Genomic DNA, 23,605 nt, shown 5'->3' with positions numbered 1-23,605 from the left:
AATGATTAACCTCAGTAGAATTATGGTTTCGAATGCCTACATCAGTGTGAGTCTCCGCGTTAGCATAAATCAGTGGGGATAAGTAAACGTTAAAAAAATAGTAACTAGCATCTAGTAAGGCATTTGATCGTCCTAATACACATACACGCATTGCATCAAGCTACAGCATTATATTTGAATGCATAAAGAATATATTCGATTTTGCACCTAGTTACACGGAGAAGTCCTTATAAGGACTGGCTTGAACGGGTGAAGCAAGAATGCTTTTCATCTTCCCCGTTATCTGTAAAGGGCAGTGTAGGGATAAGTAAGGTGTCATTGAGCTATGGAAGCTCTGATCATGTCATGGCAGGAGGGTAACAGCAATAGCCGAGCCTCAGTTAAAACTTCATTGGCCACAGCATTGCCATCCATTACCCTCCAACGGTATTGGATTGAATGAATCAATCACCGCATCTTACGGTCGATTGATTCCCATAGTCTACACAGAGAAATCAGTGTTCATTGATTATGAAGTATTTTATCAATAAAAAAGATAGGTAGATAATGGCGATGACTTTGTTTCATATTCAGTATCCAGGTAATTTAGTTCTTTGTATTCTGTATTTTTTTCTTATATCAGTTATAATAATAATTATAGTAAATACTAAAATACTATCTATTCTTTTTTGCTAAACATAGCATAATGTCTGTAACAAAATGTATGCTTAATGATGTAAACTAAGTTAATCTGAAATCGCTTTTTGATTACCACAAATGCTCTTCCATTTGACCATGCATAAAGACACATACTATACTTTTTCTCCTCTGACTGCAAATAAAAATAATGGTTCCGGTAAAAGAACTAAAAAAATATTTCCTTAATGCATTATGTGGACAATGCTGACTAATATATGTAGGATATGTTTCGTTTCTTTAGCCAATTTTAATTTACTAATTCAAGTTGATGACATTCATATAAACTAAACGAGCAAGCAAACATAAAAGCAACCGCTTTAGGATTTCGAAAACAATTTCATTACGAAACAAAATCTGTTTATGAGAATGGCAATTTCTTTAAATAGATTACAAACTTCCATTTGCAAGAAAGTAAATGTTTCTTTATGCTATCAGACAATGCACTTAATGTCAAAATGCGTAATTAATTGCTGACTTCAAATGCGTCTCGAAAATTAATGTTTTAGAACAAACATCAGTTTCTAGTCATTAATTAGTAAGTTCAATACAAAACTCTTCCGGCTATTCATTGAATTACTCTTCCCAATTGAATTTTGAATTATAAAAAATAAAAAAAATACTTTTATTTTTTGCAATACAAAGATTACTTTTTATTTCCAAACAGAGGATAATGAAAATCACGATCGATAATTATTGATCGTGATTTCAACAGTTAACAATGAATTATAATTCATTGTTAACTGTATTTTACGTTATAGTGTAATTACTGTATAATGAAAAGAGTGATTTTACTAAGAATATCAGACAAGTACTATTTATAAATATATAAATATATAGTTATTCACTTATTGTCAGTGCCCAAGTCCTGAAGAAAATAATAAAATCCAAATCCTTACTCTTTTCGAATGAAACCAACGACCTCTCCTTCATTAGCATCGACACCGTTTTTGGACAAAAAAATAAAAATAAATAAATAAATAAAAATAAAATATATATATATATTTATATGTGCTTGTAATATTTAATTTTATCATCAACAATCCTATACATTTCTCTTATTTTGTATAAAAAATAATAAAAATCCATCTTGTAGCACTTAGGAGGGCGAAGGAAGCTAGCAGCACTGTGTTTACCACATTGTCATATTGCTACGCGCGCAAGCATCTGCACGTCATAGTGAGATGCGAGCTATTAGCTTAATGCGGCACTGTCCGTTGCGCAGTTCCACTGTTGTTTATATGCAGTTTGCGCCAGTAGTAGAGTGTTCGTGGTGCTTATCGTGTTTACTCCGTCTCTTTAAATATTTGGACATTACAATTAAAGGATTTAATTGTAATTTCCAAATATTGGAAATCCATTCCTGATAATTACAATTAAAGGAATGGAAGTGATTTTGAATTATACTAAACTGTATAATTTTATCGATAATAAACAATATTTTTTCATGTTTATTTATTTATTTTTTAATTTTTACCATAATTTTGATATTTTATCCAAACACGTGTACACTGTACTTACGGTGTGTAAGTTGCAGCACCCCCACGATTTCAAGCCAAGAGCCGTCACTGGAAATGACTATGAGCAAGGTGGTTTCCCGTTGCCTTCCTTGCAGTACTATATCCTATGACTGTACCCTGTGTGTTCATGCCCAAGACTAGCAAACTTGGGTATGGCTGAGGAAGATCCATAAGCTCTTCAGAGTCGACGGGAATCGAACCTAGGACACTCCTTTCCGAGGCATATGGTTGCGAAGCGCGAAGCCATTAGGCTAACCGCGAGCACATATGTGATTTATTATCTATAATATCTACAGTTTGTGTATATGAGATATTTATGAATGAATGAAATCTTCTTTTGCGTGTGTGTTTATTCATTTTGCTCTTCTTTTAACATACGGTATAAGCTAATAATCACGTGACTTCTTATGATTCTTTCTTTGCCAACTTCAGTTTCAAACTGTTATTGAAGAAAATAATCATGTAATCCACTTTTTTCTTTCCTTTACGAAGATCTCAACAAACCCTTTCAAACAAACTCAACAAACTCATTCAAACTAAAAAATTAGTTTGAATGACAAAATACGAGAATGAAAAAGAATAAGGTCTAATGTTAAGATACTACTAGTTTCGTTGAATAAATCAATTTTTTCAGGTATCACAGGCAACGGAACAGAGACATGATAAAATTATTTTTCATTCTCGATATATAGTCATTCAAACTAATTTTTATAACATTATCTACCGAGTAAATATGAACGATAATATCAATTTTCCTGATGACAAGGAATTAAATTTGCTCATCAAAGAATATCAGAAAAATCTCAGGACCATTGGATTATTCATTAACAGACTAGTCTTGTTTAAAAGATGTAAGTGCCATTCTATCATCCCCCGTTTTATTAGTTTTAAGGAATTCATTAAAACAGCAAGAGCTCAAAGAATTTATCACAGAGCTAAATTGGAGCTTTTATACGAACGCATTTTTGATACCAAACGTAGTCTAGCTTCTTATTTTTCTAAGAACATCTCTCTTGAAATCCGTTTATCTAATTCTCCCACATCTCATCATAATTCTACCTTTTTAAAAAAAGTGGATGGGAAGAATAAATAATTCTTCCCATCCACTTTCATCGGCAGAAAAACGTGTAATTGCTAAAGTTCTTAATTTTGTTATCGCTCCTACTTCCATACCTAAAGAATTATTCTTAACCAAGATAGAAAAAGCAGCATCCTTATTACCAATCCAAGAAGCAAACCTTCTTCGTATGGAAGCTATATTCACCATAAATCACGCAAGACCGTCATCTGACAATATTTCTCATTCTGAAAGATCAGCTATTAAAAACTTAAGAAATAATAATGACATCATTATTTTCCCTGCAGACAAAGGGAATGCTACTGTCATCTTAGACAAATCTGATTACCATAACAAAAATTTTGGAACTACTAAACACTGACACTTACTCTGAACTAAATAGTGACCCTACAAAAGAACTGCACAATAGGACCAACAATTTACTGAACACCACCTCAGTGTTTCCAAGAAACATCTCTCTTTCCCTCAGGTCGATTCATCCGCTAATCACACGATTATATGGACTCCCAAAGATCCATGAATTAAACTTTCCACTCAGGTCAATCGTTGAAGGCATAAACGTCCCTACTTACAACCTATCTATATATCTAGCATCCTTTTTAAAAAGCCTATCTGGGAATTTCTTTTCTCATATAAAACATTCAGCTGCTTTTGTGTCCAAAATCAAAGTCATCAAACTTAACAAATCAGATTTAATGGCAAGTTTCGATACAGTTTCTCTCTTCACGAATGTACCTACTCAAGAAGTCCTCCATCTTCTCCACAACAAACTATCCAAGAAATTCGTTTCCTTACTCTTTCGCTGTGTAAATTCAGGATACTTCAAATTCGGAAACAAGATTTACAAACGGAACTCAGGATTGGCTATGGGCAGTTCGCTCTCTCCGATTCTTGCTGATATATTTCTTAAGGATTTTGAAGAAAAAGCAATTAATTTCTCAACTCTTAAAACCAAAATATAGTATCGTTATATAGACGATGTATTTCTCATCTGGGAACACGGTGTCAACAACCTCAATTTTTTTCTAGACCATCTCAACAAGTTTCATGAGAAAATCAATTTTACCTACGAACTGGAATCCAACGACTGTCTCCCCTTTCTGGACTTAAACCTTACGAGATGCGCTGAAAATATCAAAATCTGCATTTTTAGAAAACCTCCACACAGAGACAGATACAGATACCTTCGTGCTTCTTCCCATCACTACTCTCCGCAAAAATTGGGTATTATTTCAACCCTGGCACATCGAGCCAGATATTTACTAACAGATGAAACAGAAATTGAAAATGAACTCCATTTACTAAAAAGAACTTTTGTCAACAATGGTTTCTCTCTTAAAAAGATTGATAAATTTATCTCTTTCCATCGCTCAACTGCTATTGAAGATTCTTCTCCCCCAGAGCTTTTATATCGTTGCCATACATCAGCTCTCTCTCCCCAAAACTGGCAAACATTCTTAAGAAATTCAACATTAGAACTTGCTTCACTATGTTTCCAAAACTTCGCTCCATACTAAGTAGACCTAAAGTAAAACATCTCCCTATTCAGTCTCCAGGAGTCTACAAGATTTTGTGTGAATGTGGCAAACCATATTACAGCCAGACAGCTAAATCCATCCTTTTACGTATGGAAGAACACCAAAGAGACATATTATACAATAGGACCAGGGCCAGCGCTTTCTCTAGCCACGTTCGCTTCTCTATTAACCCGTATTAAGGCCGCCAACACCTTGTAGACTAGCCGCAAACTTCTAATATCCATGTGTGTTATGATGAAAGAAAGATTATCGAATCTAGAGAAATATCCCACGATTCATCCCATATTAACAACAGCCTTAGCTACAATCTTTCTGACGCACACATTGCCACTGTCTGGCGCACTCGTGACAGCTCACGCAAGTAGTCAACTTCAATTGGAACTCCAGCACGCATTCCTGTTTTAAAATGTACTATTGTCTTTTATACTAGATCTGTTGATGTAATTTTATCATGTCTCTGTTATTTTATATAATTCTTTGCCTGTGATACCTGAAGAAGTTGATTTGTTCAACAAAACTAGTAGTATCTTAAAATTAAACCTTATTCGTTTTCATTCTCGGTATATAGTCATTCAAACTAAGTTTATATATATATATATATAAACTTAGTTTGAACATATGGAGTTTCCTCCCTTTTCTCCCCCGTCTCTATTGGGGCGAGTTTAGTCCCCTCATGGGGGATTAAGTATTTATGGCTGTAGATCCGTGTGTGTTTACGGGGACGGTTTGCCTGCTTGCAGGATGAAAAACTCCAGATAAACTGGGTGGGAAAACCCTGCTGTCCACGCCCAAGACCGACTAACTTGGCTATGGCTGAGGAAGATCCTTAAGCTCCTCACGTCGACGACGGGAATCTAACCCAGAACACTCCTTCCCCAGGCAGATGGTTGCGAAGCGCATCGCCACTAGACTAACCGCGTGGACACAAGATCAATAATGCTATACTAATTAGGAATCCGATCTGCCCTGAAGAGAGTCACGGACAAGTTTGCGGATTCTGCACGGTGGTCTTTTAAAGGTCACCAGTTCCAAGTTTTTGCACTTCTGAGGTTTTGAACACCTCAATAAAGGTCGAAACCGGTCTGGATAGTGTCCCTTCCCATTACGCATAGCATTTTGCACGTCCGAAAAGGTGTGTGTGTGCTTTGCATTATGGGATACATGCTAAAGCAAGTGATGTGAAGTCATCACCCTCTATATACAAGTAACTCAGACGTGAATATATTTCACGCGCAAAACTTTGTTTTGCTTACTTGGGAAAAGGATTAAAACCAAGCATAAAATTTCTTGGTATCAGGGCGTATATTCAGGATGTGCTAGGTGTTCGGTGCACACCCACGGAATAACAATATCACCGATATTATATTTTTGCATTTATTCCTGTTCAAGATTCTTCTAATTGTTTCCTGACTTAGCGCGATTTCTAAAATTAAACACAATATACTAATGCTTTATGAAGAGAACACTTTTCGAAGAGTAAACATTATATCACATTTGTGTTAATAGTCCGGGTGTGCGGTCACAAATACAAGCACCTTTGAACAGGCGTATAGATGGCTCCAAGGTGCTTAGTGTTCCAGTGGTTTGAAACCACCCAAAAGGCGAGGCAGGGTGTTCGCTGAGACAATACGACCCAGAAATCAGTGGCTGTGATTGTATCAACTAATCCAGTTGATTAATTGGACCAATTAAGATGACCGCTGATGTGCTATACACTTTTAAAACTTTCATACATCAATAGAAATGCAATCATACAGTCAAACTGACGTGAATTTTGTATCACGGGCAGAAGTCACGCGACATCACACCCAACCGAAATGAGCACGCAACGCTACTGATATATATATATATATATATATATATATATTAATGATGAGCAGGTAACTGCACATAGCCTAGTAATTACTTTGAGGATGATAAATTGGCAAAAGAATGAGATACACATTCCCTTCTAGTCGCTGTCCAGAAGTACTTCTTCTAGGTTTCCTTTTTCCATCCGATTCATGGTGGGTCATGCTTTGGCTTAAACAAGTATCTTTACACAAGAAAATCTCAGTAAACTAGACGTAAAATCCACACGATAATATCAATAATATTAATTAGGATTAGGAACCCGATATGGCAGGAGTTGTCTTGTGTATTCTTATGTCATTGTTCATCTGTCCAGGCCGGTGTAGAGACTAGCCACCAGCCGGTGTTTCCAAAACGTTAGGTCGGTCAACTAAAGAAGGCCACCTTCAGAGTTTCCTTTAAGAATAATAACAAGTTTTAAGAATGTTTTTATTGACTGCTTAGTAAATATTTAGCGTAAGAAATTTCAAAATAAATTAGCGAGGAATTGCTAACTACACCTTTAAAGTGGTAATTACTGTCATGTCTGAAGAATAACTGTCCTTGACTAACGAAGGAATGAAGCTAGTTGTGGTCACATTTCGATTCCACTTGTTCGGGTTGGATTTGGTTTTTCTGCTTGAAAGCAATTTTTTATGTAGCGTAGGTGACACTCATTAAGGATATGAGTAGTTTTGCAGGTCTCCCGCTAAATGCTATATGAGATAGCTTATACTGTCGAGTTCATGCAGTTCAATTGAATCACTTTTTTTTATGTCGTATGCATGTATAAAGTTGTATGTATTAATGGAAGCTGCTGTACCAACCTGGCTAATATCATTTCTACAGTTACCTCTTAGCATGTAATAAAGACAAACATCTAGCGATCATGACATCTAGGTCGACTTACAAAATCTACAATCTTAGGCTCCACATTTGTAACTAAATTACTTAATCTACACACGGATTAAGTTCTCATCCTTATGGAACCAACTACTGGACACCTTCTATTCCTTTTATCTTTGACCTCCTTTCTCATACTGTTTTCCTGAAGGAATATGCGCTCTGGATGTTCAAGAATACAAATTAATACACTGGTTACTATTTTTTTTTCTTTCTACTTGCCCACACACTGGCATGTTCTGTTATAGGTGTTGTAACCTTCCATCTGGTGAAATAATAATAATAATACGATTCTCTTTTCTGGAAGCTTTACATCATGCTATGTTGATTTTCCTGATTTCATGTGGCTTGGAAAATATGATCTTTTTCTCTAAATTAGGAATTTTTGAATTATTCGAATTAAAGTATAGCCTGCGTAGCTCAGTGGATGTGGCGTTTGCATACCACGGCGCTTGGCCGCACGAAGGAAGACTTGGTTTCGAGTCTAGTCGGCGACTAGATGAAATTTTTCTAAGCCTTTTTTCGACCGGTTCCCGAATTAGTCGATCTCTGGCACGGGCAAGCGGGTTTTTCCTCCCGGAAACTCGGGTTTTTCGTCCCGTAAACTCAAGAAAATCGGCCGTAGAACCCACATTATTTCAGACATTAAATATATTGTGTTAGGGTTAGGGACCACGAGATGGCGGCACATTTGAGCCGTCTCTCTTCACTGTGTACCGCTTAATTAGTGATAGCCTTGGGCCATCTATCTCTGATTGGTGCCAGTGGAGATTGAACTGCCCACTTAGTCTCCAAAAGTTAGATAGGGCTAAATGGCCCTATCTAACTCCCGTATACGGGAATTAGATAGGGCCTACTCCCGTATACGGGAATAAAATGGCGTTAGCTGATTTTTTTCTGATTCGAATTAAAGTCCAATCGATTCATGAAATATACAGTTAATTGCAATAAGAAGTGTAGTATTACGAACTTGTAGGGGTATTTCTTCCTCCCTCAGATGTTAATGGATGGTGTACATGTACATTAGCACACATCCGCATGAGGAATTTGAGAGGGGTGAGAGCAAAAAGGGCAGAAGCAAGAAGAGGGAGCCCTTCCTTATTAGTATGGCACTCCCAACTTCGTCCAATGTATCAAGATTTCCTTACTATGATTGTCGTTCTTTGTTCCTACAAACACCGTCAGAATATTCGTCTTCGTCAATGGCATTACAAACGTTTGTAGAATTCCATTCGTACAATGGAAACTGACTTTCTTCAAGATAGAAAACAGTTTGTTTATTTCCCGATAGTCCAGTCACGGTCCATCTTAACCCACTGTGGGAATTTCTTCTACATAACAGTTGTCGACAGGAGCTGTTTTTGAAATCTCTTTTGCTTGAAATCTAGTATCTCAAAATGCCACTGCTCGTTGAGCACAACTGATGCCTGCCACTCATTTGCTAACCCCTGGGATGTGGTGAAAGGATTTGTTTTGCTCCTTGAGGAGAATTTGTTGTCTGTGACAGAAGAACGTCATGGATTCCTGTGTGAGAAATTGCACATTTTCACACTTTGTCGTATCGAAGAATCTCAATTTGTTTAGCTTTGCTGGAACAGCGAAACAAAACAAATTGAGATTCTTTTGTATCAAATTGAGATTCTTTGATATCGATGTATACAAGTATGCATCGATATCAAATTATTAATGAAATTCTTCATGTAAATAGGAATATTCTCTTTTCCATAGGGTGCAAAGTGTAATTCTTATTTATATTTTGAATTACTTTGGCTTTTGGTAAAATTTCGATATAATAGAAATCAATATTTTTTTACCTTAAGAATATATACATATTAGCATTGCAACATGAGCTCACGCAAATGGATATAAATCGTTTTCTTTTAGTATTTACAACATGATGGTTGATCGTCGTTCGCCTCGAGATCGTTTGTTGTTTTTATTTATATAACATACACTGTAACATAATTTATTGAACATTGATCGCTTACGAAATAGGCGATTGTACAATTCGAATGAGAGAAACAGAGAAAAAACGTGCATTAGTAAAAATTCAGTTCATTTCAAAACACTTGTTTCCATAGTAACAAACTTTTTCCATTGTTGTGCATATCGAATTGCGATCAGTTTGAGCAAGTTCTTAAAACTAGATGCTACATGATTGTTGCAGACCCCATAAAGAAATAATCTCTATTATTTGTCCAGTTAAAGCTCCGTGTATAATACTTTTGCGGCAATCGCCACGAAAGCATAAAATGTAATTATCGAGAACGATAATAACGGACGAAATGAACGCCCCTCAATGTCGGAACAATTTTCCATCCCCTCCCCTTTACATTAGCATGCAGTTTAGAACGAGCAGTCCTATCTCCAAACATCTGCGATATGATATTAGTGTTAAAACGAAGGTGACCTTCAGAAACTTAAATTGGCTCAGTAGAATTGATTTGCAATGTATAATAACAATTTTAAAGTATCAGTGATAGAAGGATAATTACTCTCGAGTGTAGTTCTAGGATCTGTCTCATGTTTACAACTCATGTCGTGTTGAATACCACGTGGTGTCGATTGTAATCATGAAATACACTGCAGTGATTCCCGTCTGAAATTAAAAAAGGGCGTCTACTGATGCAAAATCGATCTAACTACTTTATGTGTTCAAATCAGGATGATGTCTTGGATTGGAATTATTTGTGTTCAAATAATTCAAATTTGATTTGAATGATTTGTTTTCAACTCACTATGATTTGAATGATTCATGTTCAACATTAATGTTTTCTTTTCAAATCATTAACTTAATTCAGGAGCTCCATCAGTTTAGGCGCTCTTAAGGAACAGTAAAGCAATATTTCTACATCCTGGTTGGCCGACTGGTTAGCGTATCCGCTCTCCAGCCAAGAGGCTGCGGGTTCGAATCCCGCCATGGATCTTTGTGATTGTCTGTGAAAATACTAGTGGCGATGTTAGGTGGTAGATGGCGTTGTTGGAGATGATGATGATGATAGTTGCTGTTCGTTGTAGTTGGTGGATTGAGTGGTGGAGACAGAGAGTTGTAGAGTAGATGCTCTCCCTCGATAAGTCTTTGGACTACCTGGAGGTGTTATGTAATAATAATAAGAATATAAACACAACTCGGGTTTAAGGTCAAGCTATGTAATGTAATGAATATTATATGAGAATCCAACCCAAAAAGTTGCAAACCTATTTTGCATTTAGAAAACAAGACACATTGCATAATTCAGGCTCTTCCTGCTTTAGAAACCAAACATAGTACTTTTTATTCAGACATCACCACATTTAATAAGCGGGGTGGTTATGTTATTTCCGTCAAAGTAAATACCACCTAAAGACTTTCATACATATCCTCATCACCGTGGTAGCCAAACTCAAGGCCAGTTCGTTGGCATGGAGATGTTATTCACTCGGACAACCTGAGTATTTAAACAATTATTTTCAGTGTCTATATTGGAAAGAATTTTTGGAGAGGTTGATATTTCGGTTCTTTCCAGGAGCCACTATTTTCAGTGTAGTGGAATGGAGAATATTAATGAAGTAATATCATTCTTTTTTTTACGCTCAGTTACCGAGGTAGGCCTTTTCTTCGAAAAATCATTAACGTTTATATCAGTAACTTTTGTGGTTTTTTAAACAGGTTCTCAGTTTAGAAAACCACAATGTAATGAAGCAAAGTAATCAAATATTAATCTCTCTCTCTCTCTCTCTCTCTCTCTCTCTCTCTCTCTCTCAATATACTTCCAGAATATAATCAATTTTAGTTTAATCCTTTATCTAAGTGTAAGCAAACAACGTTTGTGCCTGAAGTATCTTCAGGACTGAGGCAACTCGTGGTAAAAATGGACCAAGCTCTCATCACTCCTTTTCTTAGTATCTCCCATAATGCAAAACACATATCTTTGTGGACATGTATAATGCTATGCATTAAGGGGAAGGGCCACTACCCAGACCGATTTCGACCTTCATTGAGGTCTCGTCAGTGGGAGCCAGACCCAGAGGTGGTGATACTAGGGTGGAAGCAATGGAGAAGTCATATTCACTTATACGAGTTACCAAAAGGTGTCTCACCTTATTATTAAATTACTCTAGATTTCGAGAAAGATGGTGGAAGTTTTTTCTACTTGGCTAGATGTGCTTTGCATTATGGGAGATGCTAAGACAAGTAATGATGAGAGCTTGGTCCACCTTTATCACGAGTTGCCTCAGTCCTGAAGATACTTCAGACACAAACTGTGTTTGCTTACACTTGGATGAAGGATTAAACTAAAATTTATTATAGGTGTAGCCAAGTGTAAAAAACATCCAATACTTCCAGAATATTGCGAAAAAATGACTATAATCATAACTCCAATTTTCTGGGCTGCATAAAACTAAGCATCACCCAATAATACATTTATTGCCAAATATCAAATAATCAATTAATCAAATAATCAAATAACCGAATATCAAAAGAGTGATTTAGCTCTATGCACTCTTTCAACATTACGTTTTGAATAGGTGATATTTGATTTTAAACTCCAGTTCAGATACTTGAAAGAAAAAAAAAAAAAAAAAAAAAACAGCACGTTGCATTGAAACCATATTATTCGTTTGTATAAAACCAAACAAGCACATCGCTTAGTTGATGAAATTTCAACATGAGCTCTCCGAGATCCATTCACCTATATGGTCAGTGACATAATTTCAGATTCCGTATTTACAGCACGAAGAAGATCCGACACGATAAAGATTTATTAATTTCTCTTTTAAGTCGTTCATCACGATTATATAGAGAGGAGATTTCTGGTTAATGTTCTACAATTTCCGAAAGTTTCGTCTATAAGGGGGACCTTTCGATAGAAATGCGATTAAAATTTTTCTTCCGATATCCGTAAAAAAAAAAAAAAAAAAAAAAAAAAAAAAAAAAAAAAACATTTGCTTGAGATTGATTAAGCGAATATGTCTGCTGTTAAAAGAAAGTTCGTCGTCCTACGCCAATCGAACGAAAATTTTTACATTAGAACGTCGATGAAGTTAGAAGGAAGGAAGGAAGACACTTGGATACGTATTTCGTTTCATCATTATCAAGAACTCGCTGTGCGCCTCACTTATCTTTCCACTTGCTAGAAACCGCCCAGGGAGAAAATGTAGTTGAATTGGAGCAAGTCTCTCACTCCTCTACGAATGATAACATTCCTCTGAAAAATATTCGATCATTTTTTTTAATATTTTTTCGCCCGCTAAGCATTATCGAAAAGAAAAATTCGTTTGGTAATCGAACATGGCTGATGAAAGATCAACAGGTTCGTAAAAAAAAAAAAAAAAAAAAAAATTCAAATTACCAAGCGAGATGAAAATATGATTAAGTATCTGGTACTCGCTAGTCTTCAGGAGAATTTAAAATAAATGAAACAAAAAATTGAGTTAGTTTTAACCGAACAATGAAGTTTCGTACTTAAGTTCAACAATAGCCTTGCATATTTCAATCTGATCAGTGTAGCATAATCGTCAGTGGTTTGAAAAATGGATTTTTATGATTTATTGAATAAAAGTAAATATATTTCTAACCAGACATTGATTATTATGGAGATAGAAATGTCATTATAACGATGATCCGAGAAGTTATCGACGAAAATCTGAGATCTATTGAGTGAATCATCTAATATCACCATTACGTGACAAATCATTGAGTGTATTTCATTGATTCAAAGAAATGGACACCTCGTGAAAGAAGGAGAGAATTCTTATGGTATTAGTTATGTCAATCTCGAGGTGTTGTTTGCTTCATGTCTACAACAGACTCAAAGTGGCCTTCCTCACTTATTTTTGAGTATTGAAAACATATTTGTCGCAAAGGAATAGATTAAAATTGTAGAAAGGATATTTCAATGCCTCTCAAATATTACCGCACTACGAATAAAATCTGGAAAAAACAAATCCTGGAGGAGAAAAGTAATGAAGCAAGGTGAAAAAAACTTGAACAAATCGTATTTTGATATTTTAAGTTGTGATATAATGGGGGGGGGAGATCTAATCGTGTGCACGCTTGCATTTCTAGTGATTCGATTTATAATATGGTTTTGGAACAGCCGGAAAATGTAATTAACAAATATAATATATAAATCGGCATAAATCTGGGAAAGAAGTGTCCTCGGTTCGATTCTGGTCGTCGATGTGAGGAGCGTAAAGATCTTTTTCAGACAGAGCCAAGTTAGACAGTCTTTGGGCTTGGACAGCAGGGTTTTTCACCCCAGTTTATCTGGGGGGTTTCCCTCCCGCAAGCAGGCAAACTGGTCCGTGAACTCACAGACTACAGCAACAGGATAGACCGGGAGGTATAGGGCTAGTCACCTCATCCTCGGGAGGGGTACGACTTAGAAGAGCTCAAGTCAGCTCTGTAACAGGCCAGTAGGCGTAATACGTAGTAGAGAGAAGAAGAAGGGAATAACCAACCTATTCCGTCAATTATTCGAAGCAATATTTGCGAATTGAGGAGTGAGTCTACGAATAATGAAAGAATTAGCAAAGAGAACGAACGGTAACTATTGAAATGACTTGATACTTGATATTGAAACTTATTGATGCTTCGTTGGGCTTAACGAAATAATTCGCGAATTCCCTCATTATTTCCGGGGAATATCAATATATAAGATAAAAGAGAAAGAAGTTGGACACATTTAGAATCAGCCACAGAGTCTTAAAAGAATTATACAGAAATATAGCGATGTTACGGAATTACGAATCAAATAAAGTGAATAAATTTCTCACCTTTGATTACGCAAATATAGAAAGGGAAGTAAGTTTGTGAATAAAGTAGACTAGCATTCAACTAATGGCTTTTAGAAATCAAATATTAATATCTGTTAATGACGTACGAATATTAACACATCATTAATTAAGAATGGAATATTAAAGAGAGCAGTATTAGGAACAGAATTAGCAACTGCCATTGGAAATCTTCACAGAAATTTCTTTTAAAATTAGCGTTGCGTGATCTCTTAATTCATTGCTTCGTTAACAGCTTTTTCCCTTGATTAGTTAGTTGAAAAGGAGGTTTAACAATTCCACTTTAGACAGCTCTGAGAACTTAAGAATGCAAAGAATCTTAATTCAGCGAAGAGAAGACAAATGCACGTATTTCCAGCCATCGCCTGAACACTTCAAAGTTAAAGCGTTAGCGCTCGCATTTCTCACTTGGAAGATTCTATTTCCGGAGGCTACATTCAGTAGGTGATATGTCAAGTCTCTTTGGGAGAGCTCGCATTGGCCCCAGGTCACTGCTGTCGAGTATAAAAGTCAATGTTGGAAAGGCGACCTTTTCACTACACCAGAAATTGTACCAAAAAAAAAAAAAAAACACGAAGATTTTACACTTTGCGTTTTTAGGTCGGATATCTGCGCCCAGATAAGATAGAATTTGAATTCTCTACACGTGCAACGATTTGCTGGTGGCTTTGGAAAGGCCTTAGAATTCAAATAATGCGATGTCGCAGCTCAAGCTAGCTACTAGCATTTTTCTGTGACTGCAATTCAAGGATGATTTATCGAAATATTTGCTAAACAGGAAGAATAAAAATGAAAAAAATGCCGTCGATGAAATCTGTAATAAAATAACTGAGCCTAATAATGAAATATTTTATTATTGATCTAAGTAAAAAGTGAAAAATTGGGCGAAAAAAATAATATGACTACATCGTGGTCTTTAAAGTTTTCTATTGAAATGAATAATAGCATTCTTTATTAAAATCAATAAAGAAACAAAAACAAAATAAGGAAAACTAATTCATCAGCAGCAGTTGCAGTAAACAATGGGCCTTGAAACAATGAACTTCAACAATTAGCATGAATACGATTGAGATTTCATTACAAATGCTTCAAATTCATTAAATTGCTAATTTATATTTTTAAATCTATTTTATAGGTTTAATAATCAATTCAGATCATTCATAATGGATCCTGAAAACGGGTTTTCATTACTGAAGGTGAATTTAAACTTCTCTTTCAACACTGTATTGGTAGATGTAGCAGGAAATATCTCTCGTATACCGGAAACAAATGTAACACTTTTGTGTACAAAATCAAATGGATGGCATTGTTATTAACAGGAAATGTAGGGGAAATGTTATTATACGCCAGCAACAATAGGAGAGCTAATAATAAATGAAATTACTCCATTAATTGGTTCTACGCAATTGTGTATTTATAAATAATAAACAGAATAAAACAATTCAGACGAACTAGATACAAATAAATTATAAAACAACAGCAAAAAAGTCCGCATGGAATTTAAGATGAAGTAAGAAGTAAAAACATAGTAATAAATTGGATAGACAAGAGAATAAATGGAAGAAAGTAAAAAGAAAAAGTTCTTAATGATACATAAGAGATAATTTAGGATATGCATAAAGAAATAAAAATAAAGAAGAATTATTATCAAAGGAAATTTAGAAATTAGTTCAATAAAGGAAAAATAAAGGAAAATTTATGTGCAAATCTCCTTCGAGACAATACTGAAATTAAACATTAATATATTCTTTAAATAGAAAAGGTAAAAGAAATGCTAATCCAAATAAGACATAGACGGCTTAAAAAATTGTCATGAGGACACAGCAACCTGCATTCAGTAGTAATTGGATAAAAATATAGTAGAAAAGCAAGTTATGCAGTATCATACGAAGCCTTTCTAGAGAAGCAATGAACGATTAAGGAAAATATCTTGTATGAATTAAAAAACCGTATGGAAAAGTGGAAACAATACTTAGTTAATTCTTAAACAATAATAGTCATAGAATACAAATAAAAATTAATTAAAATGTATAATATTAATAAATTTTGTAAACTGAAATAAAAAGGCTATCAAAGAAATAAACAATGGGAAAGCAAGACGATAGGACAACAAAAAAGACTAAAAAGGCTCTTTGTTGACTAAAATACAAGGATTACAATAAAATCATCAAGCATTTGCGAGAGAGAGAGAGAGAGAGAGAGAGAGAGAGAGGGAGGTTCAGGACATTGTATTTATGGGATGGACAAATGTCTATTGTTTTTTTTTAGAATTTTTTTTTAAATTATATTTTCAAGAATGTTTAGTATTTTAGATACGAACAGACAGAAAGAAATTGTAACGTATTCTTAATAATTATCATTTTTGAAGCATAAACACGTTAACACCTTAAGAATAATAATTGAAGTCCATTGGTGAATTGAATTCGCTTTTATATTTAATTCATAGATCTTGAAAAAAAAAATAATTGGACTACATTGAAGAAAAAAGCGTATGAATTACACTTCGAAATAAAGGAATGCCAAAGAAAATAATAAACGTCATAAAAGAAAGTTATAATTAATGCCAGCGCGAGGAGTTTGTATGATGAATATTTGGTGTTTCCAAACTACCTGAAATAGTTGACGCTATCTGGACGACGACAAGGATGTTTGTTATCTCCCTCATTATTCACACCGGCGCTTGATCGTGGTTCAGTGCAGACAGAAATGATAAATATCAAGGGTATATCGTGGAAAATAAATAAAACTCGAGGACCTCGATTATACTGATGATATATGCCTGCTAACTCGGAGATATGGAGATACCCAAAATAAACTACTCCCATTACAAAAAGAATCAAAAGCTGGCGAACACATCCTTAGCTCAGTCGCAAGGATATATTCCCTTCAGTTGGGAAGATTTATTTTTTATCTTGTCTTAAAAATTTCGGTAGATAAACAAGATTATCAGGAAATTGTGTATCCTTTGAACAAAATCCGAAAAGGAAGAGCAAATCCCGAAGTTTTACAAAAACAAAGGAGATCATCCTCAATAGAATGTGAAGGGGAGAAACTGGTCGCTGTATTAACACTAATTCCGAAGGATTATTGCATGCATAGAAAGCATTTACAGACCCCAATGTTTCCCGTAGGAACAAGAGAAAGAAGTAACATAAGAAGAATGTCTTTCACTCTTAGAGTCCCATCTTAAATGAATAATGAATCTTCTTGATTTGTTATTGATAATTCAACTTGTTTAGGAAACAACAAGCTTTGCATTATATTGTGTTGCATCTTTTTCAGCTTACAAATGTATAAAGAATAACATTTTTTTATTTATTGTTTTCGTACAGGCAAAACTCCTCTTTAGTGTATAGTACGCCCACACTTTGTAGATCTCCGCTTGGATTTCTGCCAAGAATAGTCGCTTCATGTTGAAGGGGAGAAAGAAATGTACGAATGTACAAATTAGTCTCCAACATGCGAAATCGCGTGCTTTCTTGTCTGTCGCTGTACTAGTTAAAAAACCACAATGTTAGCAAAAAAAGCTAAATTTCCGACCTGTAATAATAAACAAACTCATCCCAGAAGACGGATTGATTACCCTATTATCGGAATGGATTCTCCTTTTTGTGACATGCGCAGAAGTGTCGAAGGGTCTCGAATCTGTGGGTGTACTATACTTATAAGTGGCGTCTTTAAACTTTCAGTCAAAGGTAGATTATTTAGATTATTTCGAAAAATCAGTGTAAAATGGTACATTTATGTTGACATGCACCGAGCCAGCAAGATAGAAAGAAAAAAAATAATATATAGGTTATATTTATTTCTTCACCATTAAGGGAAATCTTGAATGATGGTTTTCAAACAATTCCTAAGCCAGCAGCATGATTATGAAAAATCCATTAATTCACCCATTTAATACTAAAATCTCCGTTTGATATTCCATACAAAATCTCCTGGCTTCCGGAAATCCTTACAAATCAGAATTTTGTTTAAACACCAACGTGAATTGCATAAGCTTTAATATTAACGTATGTATGTTTAAAAACAGTCTTCAAAACTATGGAGGTTTCTTCGTTCTTTTCTTTCTTTATTTTTTGAAGCTTTTTCCGCTTCACTTTCAAGTACTTTTAAAATAGTTTACTTTACAGCTTAACGTATATAACAGCTTAATTCATAGCTGGCACTTACGAGTATTTATATAAAAAATAAAAATCCAAACTGTGATGTTTCTATTACAAATCTATCTGACATTTGCCTAACTCTTATTCACATATAACGTTTTGGCACACCAAAGTGGATTGGAATGTTTAATTTTTGACATATTTTCTAACGTTAATTAAATAGTTTTGTTTTGTTCTGTAAAAATATATTTTGTCTTATTTCAGACATCCTTGCTAGAGGGTGTCTAATTTAAATCTCCCCTTTTTGAAATTCTGTTTCTTAAGATTTCCCGTCTTATTATAATGTTCATCTTCCTGCTAACACATCTATCCCCAATTTTCAAAATAATTTCACCTCACTGACTTCTCATCCTTGAAGTTCGGCTCCCTGCAAATCCGTCTATCCTAACAGTGAAGTCATCTTCTTCAGAATATGAATGTCCACAACCCCAAGTCTCCCAAGTTGCTCCCTGTTTCCAAAGCTGAAGATAAACTCTAATAAATGACTTCAAAATCGTTCATCAACCAATCAGAATGCCTAACAATCTTCTCCATACAAGAAACGTTAAGAAAAGATCTCTGGATCCTCTCTTAACTCTCCTTCCAAGTTATTGTGGTCACCATTCATCTCAGTAATTCATATCTCAATCTCATTCATCTTTCTTCTGGTCCTTTGCAAAAGTGTTGTATACAATTTCTGGCCATCTCTCTCTCTCTCTCTCTCTCTCTCTACTACCAGATGGCAGTATTGTAACATCAACAAAACATAAAGCTCACCTGCTGTCATCATTCTTTTCACCCAACTCCACCATAGATGAGATCAAGTCATCTGATCCCTCCTGTTTAACTAGAACAGGAGGGATCAGATTGCATAGCATGCTTCCTCTGACCTTCTGACAGATAAAAACATCCGACAAATCTTGAACAACTGGAAAAACAAGACTGCTTCTGCTCTGGATGGTATTCAACCAGATGTGCTCCGAAATTAATATTTGTTTCAGCGTAAACCACTTTCTGATTATAAAATAAAAATATTGTCATGTTAATAATGACATAATATAACATCCTTTATACCATATATTCTATTGTTGTATAATGATGTGATATGTTTTCTATATATCAGTCATATTTATGGCATTATACTTTATCTGTCTCTCTCTGGTTTTCCCTTCCAGTCGTTTTCTCCCGTAGGTGACTTTTGTAGGCATTACCCATAAGGTATTCCTGATGAGATTTTTACAGGGTATTTCATCATTGCTTTCCCCAACTTCCCAGTTTTATCCGGGCTTGGGACCGGCATATGGCTGGCACATATTGATAACTGTATCAATGTGTGTTCACGGTGACGGTTTGCCTGTTCTAGGGGACGAAAAACCCGAGTTTCCGGTGAGAAATTCACTCTCTCTATATGAGACCGACTAGCTCACCTTTCTGTCGAAAGAAACCAGATAAAGGTTCCTCATGTCAATGACGGGAACCGAGCCCAGGTCTTTCCGATTAAAGGGCTTCGTCTATACCGACTGAGCTACGGAGGTTCTTGATATTATCCTGCTATGTTAAAAAGAAATTATAATATTTATGGTTTGAAAATATTGGCCTTCTTAGCATCTATAGTTTATACTTTTATATATAATTGTATATCCATATAATAATAGTCATTGCTTTTTTATGTTCGAATTTCTAGAAGTGGAAAGCGTGCTATCTCTTCATTGTAAACTCATGGAAAGGTTACTCGCGATAAAGATTTGTATTCAAGATCTTCTACTGCAATTTACGAAGCACTTCATACAATATTCTTCAGAAAATATTATATTCATTTAACATGTTATTCGTTTCGCTCTTTCCAGGTTTCTTGGATCCGAAGACGCGACTTCCACGTACTCACCGTTGGCCTGACAACGTACACAGGCGATGAACGCTTCCAGGCTGTTCACATAGAGCGGACGAATGACTGGATGCTACAGATAAAACTCGCTCAGTTATCTGATGCAGGATTATACGAGTGTCAAGTGAATACTCATCCCTTAATTAGCTTATTTATTTACCTCACAGTCATGGGTAAGTGTTTCATTCTCTCTTTCGGTATTACACTTAAGCTACGTTTTCTCAAACAGTTATAAATCCCACTACGGCGAACTGAAGAGCAGAGCAATTCAGATCAAATTTATATGCAGCAGCTCCTCAGTTATCTAACTAAAGTTTAATACCTTTGTTTTAATTACAAACGGATAATTAACCCTTCCTATAATCTGCTGATATAAATTAGATTTCCGAAACTATAAACACCTGGTTTTTTGAATAACTTGTGCTGCCATCTGGAAAGCAGTAACAAAACTAAAATGACTTAGCTAGAATTCATTGTTGCTAGTATCTTAGAACTATTTTTCATATAACAATAATTTTATAGCACATTTAATTAAACAAAGGCGTAACTGTTTCTGTTTAATACATTTGATATTGCAGTTCCAAAAGCTTACATTAGGGAAGCTCCTGAACTGTATGTGAAGACAGGCAGCTCCATCAACTTGACGTGCATCATTACCAGAAGTCCGGAGCCTCCTGAGTTTGTGTTCTGGTATCATAATGACCGCATGATAAACTACGATCCTTCGAGAGGGAAGATCACCGTCCAGAAGGCCAGGGAAGACATGGCCATCAGCCAGCTGTTTATAACAAACGCTCAAATTAGCGACTCTGGAAACTACACCTGCTGTCCGTCTAACGCTGATGCCACAAGCATTATCGTTGTTGTATTAAATGGTACGTAAACATATTTTAATTTGTCACGATGTTCGCATCTTAATTTAATTGCCTTAGTTTTATCATTATCTAAGTATTAGTTTCAGTACTCAAATTAATACGAAAGTCGGTTCTTTCTCTTTTTTATTTCTTCTACCATTCTCGTTTTTATACTCTCTCTCTCTCTCTCTCTCTCTCTCTCTCTCTGTGATATTTATTTTATAGACAACATTAAAGGCTGTAACTCATACACATCAAGCAATAGTTTACGAACACTCAGTAGTAGTGGAAAAATTGTCAAAAATTTAATAATAAATCCTGCCGTGGGCATGGATGTTTGTGATTGTCTGTGAAAGTACTAGTAATGGTAGTCGGCGGTAGATGGCGTTGGTGTTAGATGATGAAGGTTGGTGGAGAAGTGAGAGGAGGAGTTGTAAAGTAGATGCCCTCCCTCGATGAGTCTTTAGACTCATCGAGGGAGAGTAAAAATTCGAGGAATAATAATAATAATAATAATAATAATTAATTTAATATGAATATCAAATCGTTTGAGAATACAAATACTGGATTTGATATTAATTAACTAAGATGAAAAATATACATTCAAATCACAATATCTCAAATAACGTTCTGGTGCGATCAACAGCAAAACAATCACCACCTACCCACCGACACACACACACACACACACACACACACACACACACACACAGTGCGGCATTGTTGTTCGCGACTAAATACTAAAGAGCTGTGGCATATACTATTGAATAATATAAAATATAGAATTCGTTGTCCACAGTGTAATATTGAAACCTAATCATGTATACATGGAAAGAGAACGATTTGCTAGTGTTTATATGCTCAGACGCATTAAGGATACAAGTATCATACTAATAGAAGAAGAAGAAGAAGCGGTATAAAAAAAAAAATAACCGCATAAATCTAAAATTGTATATAGCATGTTTAGTGTGTCCGTGATGCCACTAGAACATACCCTGGCTCGCACATTTTACCCAAAACTTCGCTGCTGAACATGTACTTTCTTTGATGCAGACAATTTGTCACGTGATATTCTAAAATAATACTTACAGAATAAGAGCTGGACGTCTCTCTCTTTCATGATTTTTAATATATAATGCATAACTAAACTACCCATACATAATCCACATAACTACACATACACATTCATACTATCACAATTTAATTCTCAGCGAGATCATTAAAATTCTTTTTTTTTTTCCTTTACCATATTATATGGATAAAAGCAAATCTGAAATAGGAAGAAAAATAAAAAGACGAAGAATGAACTTCACAATGCTCCGTAACTGGAAAACAAGTGTGAATGATTGTTCGGTAAACTCATTCTTCACCTCCTATATCAATTTTATTTCGTGTCATTAAATAAAAGAAAGCTGAAAAAGAGACTTCAAAGCAATCGTCTGTCTCTTGCCTGTTATATCTCTAGCAGATGGTGTATGGCGTACTTTTAAGTACAAAATAATAGCTCTATTATTCGATCGTTAGTGGTTTCCAACACTGCAGAATATGAATTAAAAAAAGCAACAAATAGCTCTTAACAAATGATCCAAAAATAAAAATTGTATTGTAAAGAAAAGAATGGACTTTGATAGAACAAGGCATCTGTCGGCTGTTAATATAATTTTTCTTTCATAATTTTAGGAAACGAAGTTCTTTCCTTAAAAGTAATATTAACGTTAGTAATGCTCCTATCAAAGGCATTCTTTATGTAGAAGACACTTGCATATTAAAATCTTCTTGGACGACTGAATACGATGTTAGTCATTAAAAAATAATATTGAGTTCTCTCCGAGAAATACATCTGAACTGTCTTTATAGAAATTATCACTTTAACTAGATGGCGCAAGTGTTTGCTGAAGTCCGAATCAGTTTAAAGAAATTTTTTCATATTATTTTCAACTATTAATTGGTTAAGTAAATAGAAGATTATAAAACATCTTTATAATTTATTAATGTTAAAAATATTGCTAAAGAGTTTGTCTTTTTTTAGGTAAACTACAATTTTCTTGAAATTATCTTTAAACAACATTTTGTAGATTATATTATTTATTTTAAAATAAATTTAACCAATCGTAAGAAATGCATCGGGTGAGGGATGTCGACCGTCAGATGCGGTGATTAATACCCTTGGAGGGTAATGGATGGCAATGCTGTAGCCAATGAAGTTCTAACTGAGGCTCGGCTATTGCTGTTACCCTCCTGTCATGATCACACCTTTAATAGCTCAATAACACCTTATCCCTACACTGTCCTCTACAGATACAGATAACGGGGAATATGAAAAGCATTCTTGCTTCGCCCTTTTAAGCCAGTCCTTATAAGGACTATAAGAAACGCATCGCAAGTCATTAATCCTTGCAT

General features: G+C 35.1%; 1 protein-coding gene across 1 annotated transcript in view; it reads left to right on the top strand.

Moving 5' to 3' along the window:
- Nucleotides 1-23,605, top strand: part of LOC150107734 (zwei Ig domain protein zig-8-like) — a 123,576-nt gene that overhangs the window by 90,122 nt on the left and 9,849 nt on the right. The window contains exons 3-4 of the mRNA XM_090391504.1: nucleotides 20,314-20,524; nucleotides 20,930-21,226. Coding sequence (XP_090247630.1) covers nucleotides 20,314-20,524; nucleotides 20,930-21,226 — 508 coding nt within the window. The remainder of the gene's footprint in view (nucleotides 1-20,313; nucleotides 20,525-20,929; nucleotides 21,227-23,605) is intronic.

Source organism: Typopeltis vanoorti, chromosome 4 (genome assembly GCF_054136105.1).
Source record: "Typopeltis vanoorti isolate ZY-2024b chromosome 4, IOZ_Tvanoo_1.0, whole genome shotgun sequence".
NCBI lineage: Eukaryota > Metazoa > Arthropoda > Arachnida > Uropygi > Thelyphonidae > Typopeltis > Typopeltis vanoorti.
The sequence above is the reverse complement of the archived record's forward strand: the minus strand, read 5'-3'. Positions and strand labels throughout refer to the sequence as shown.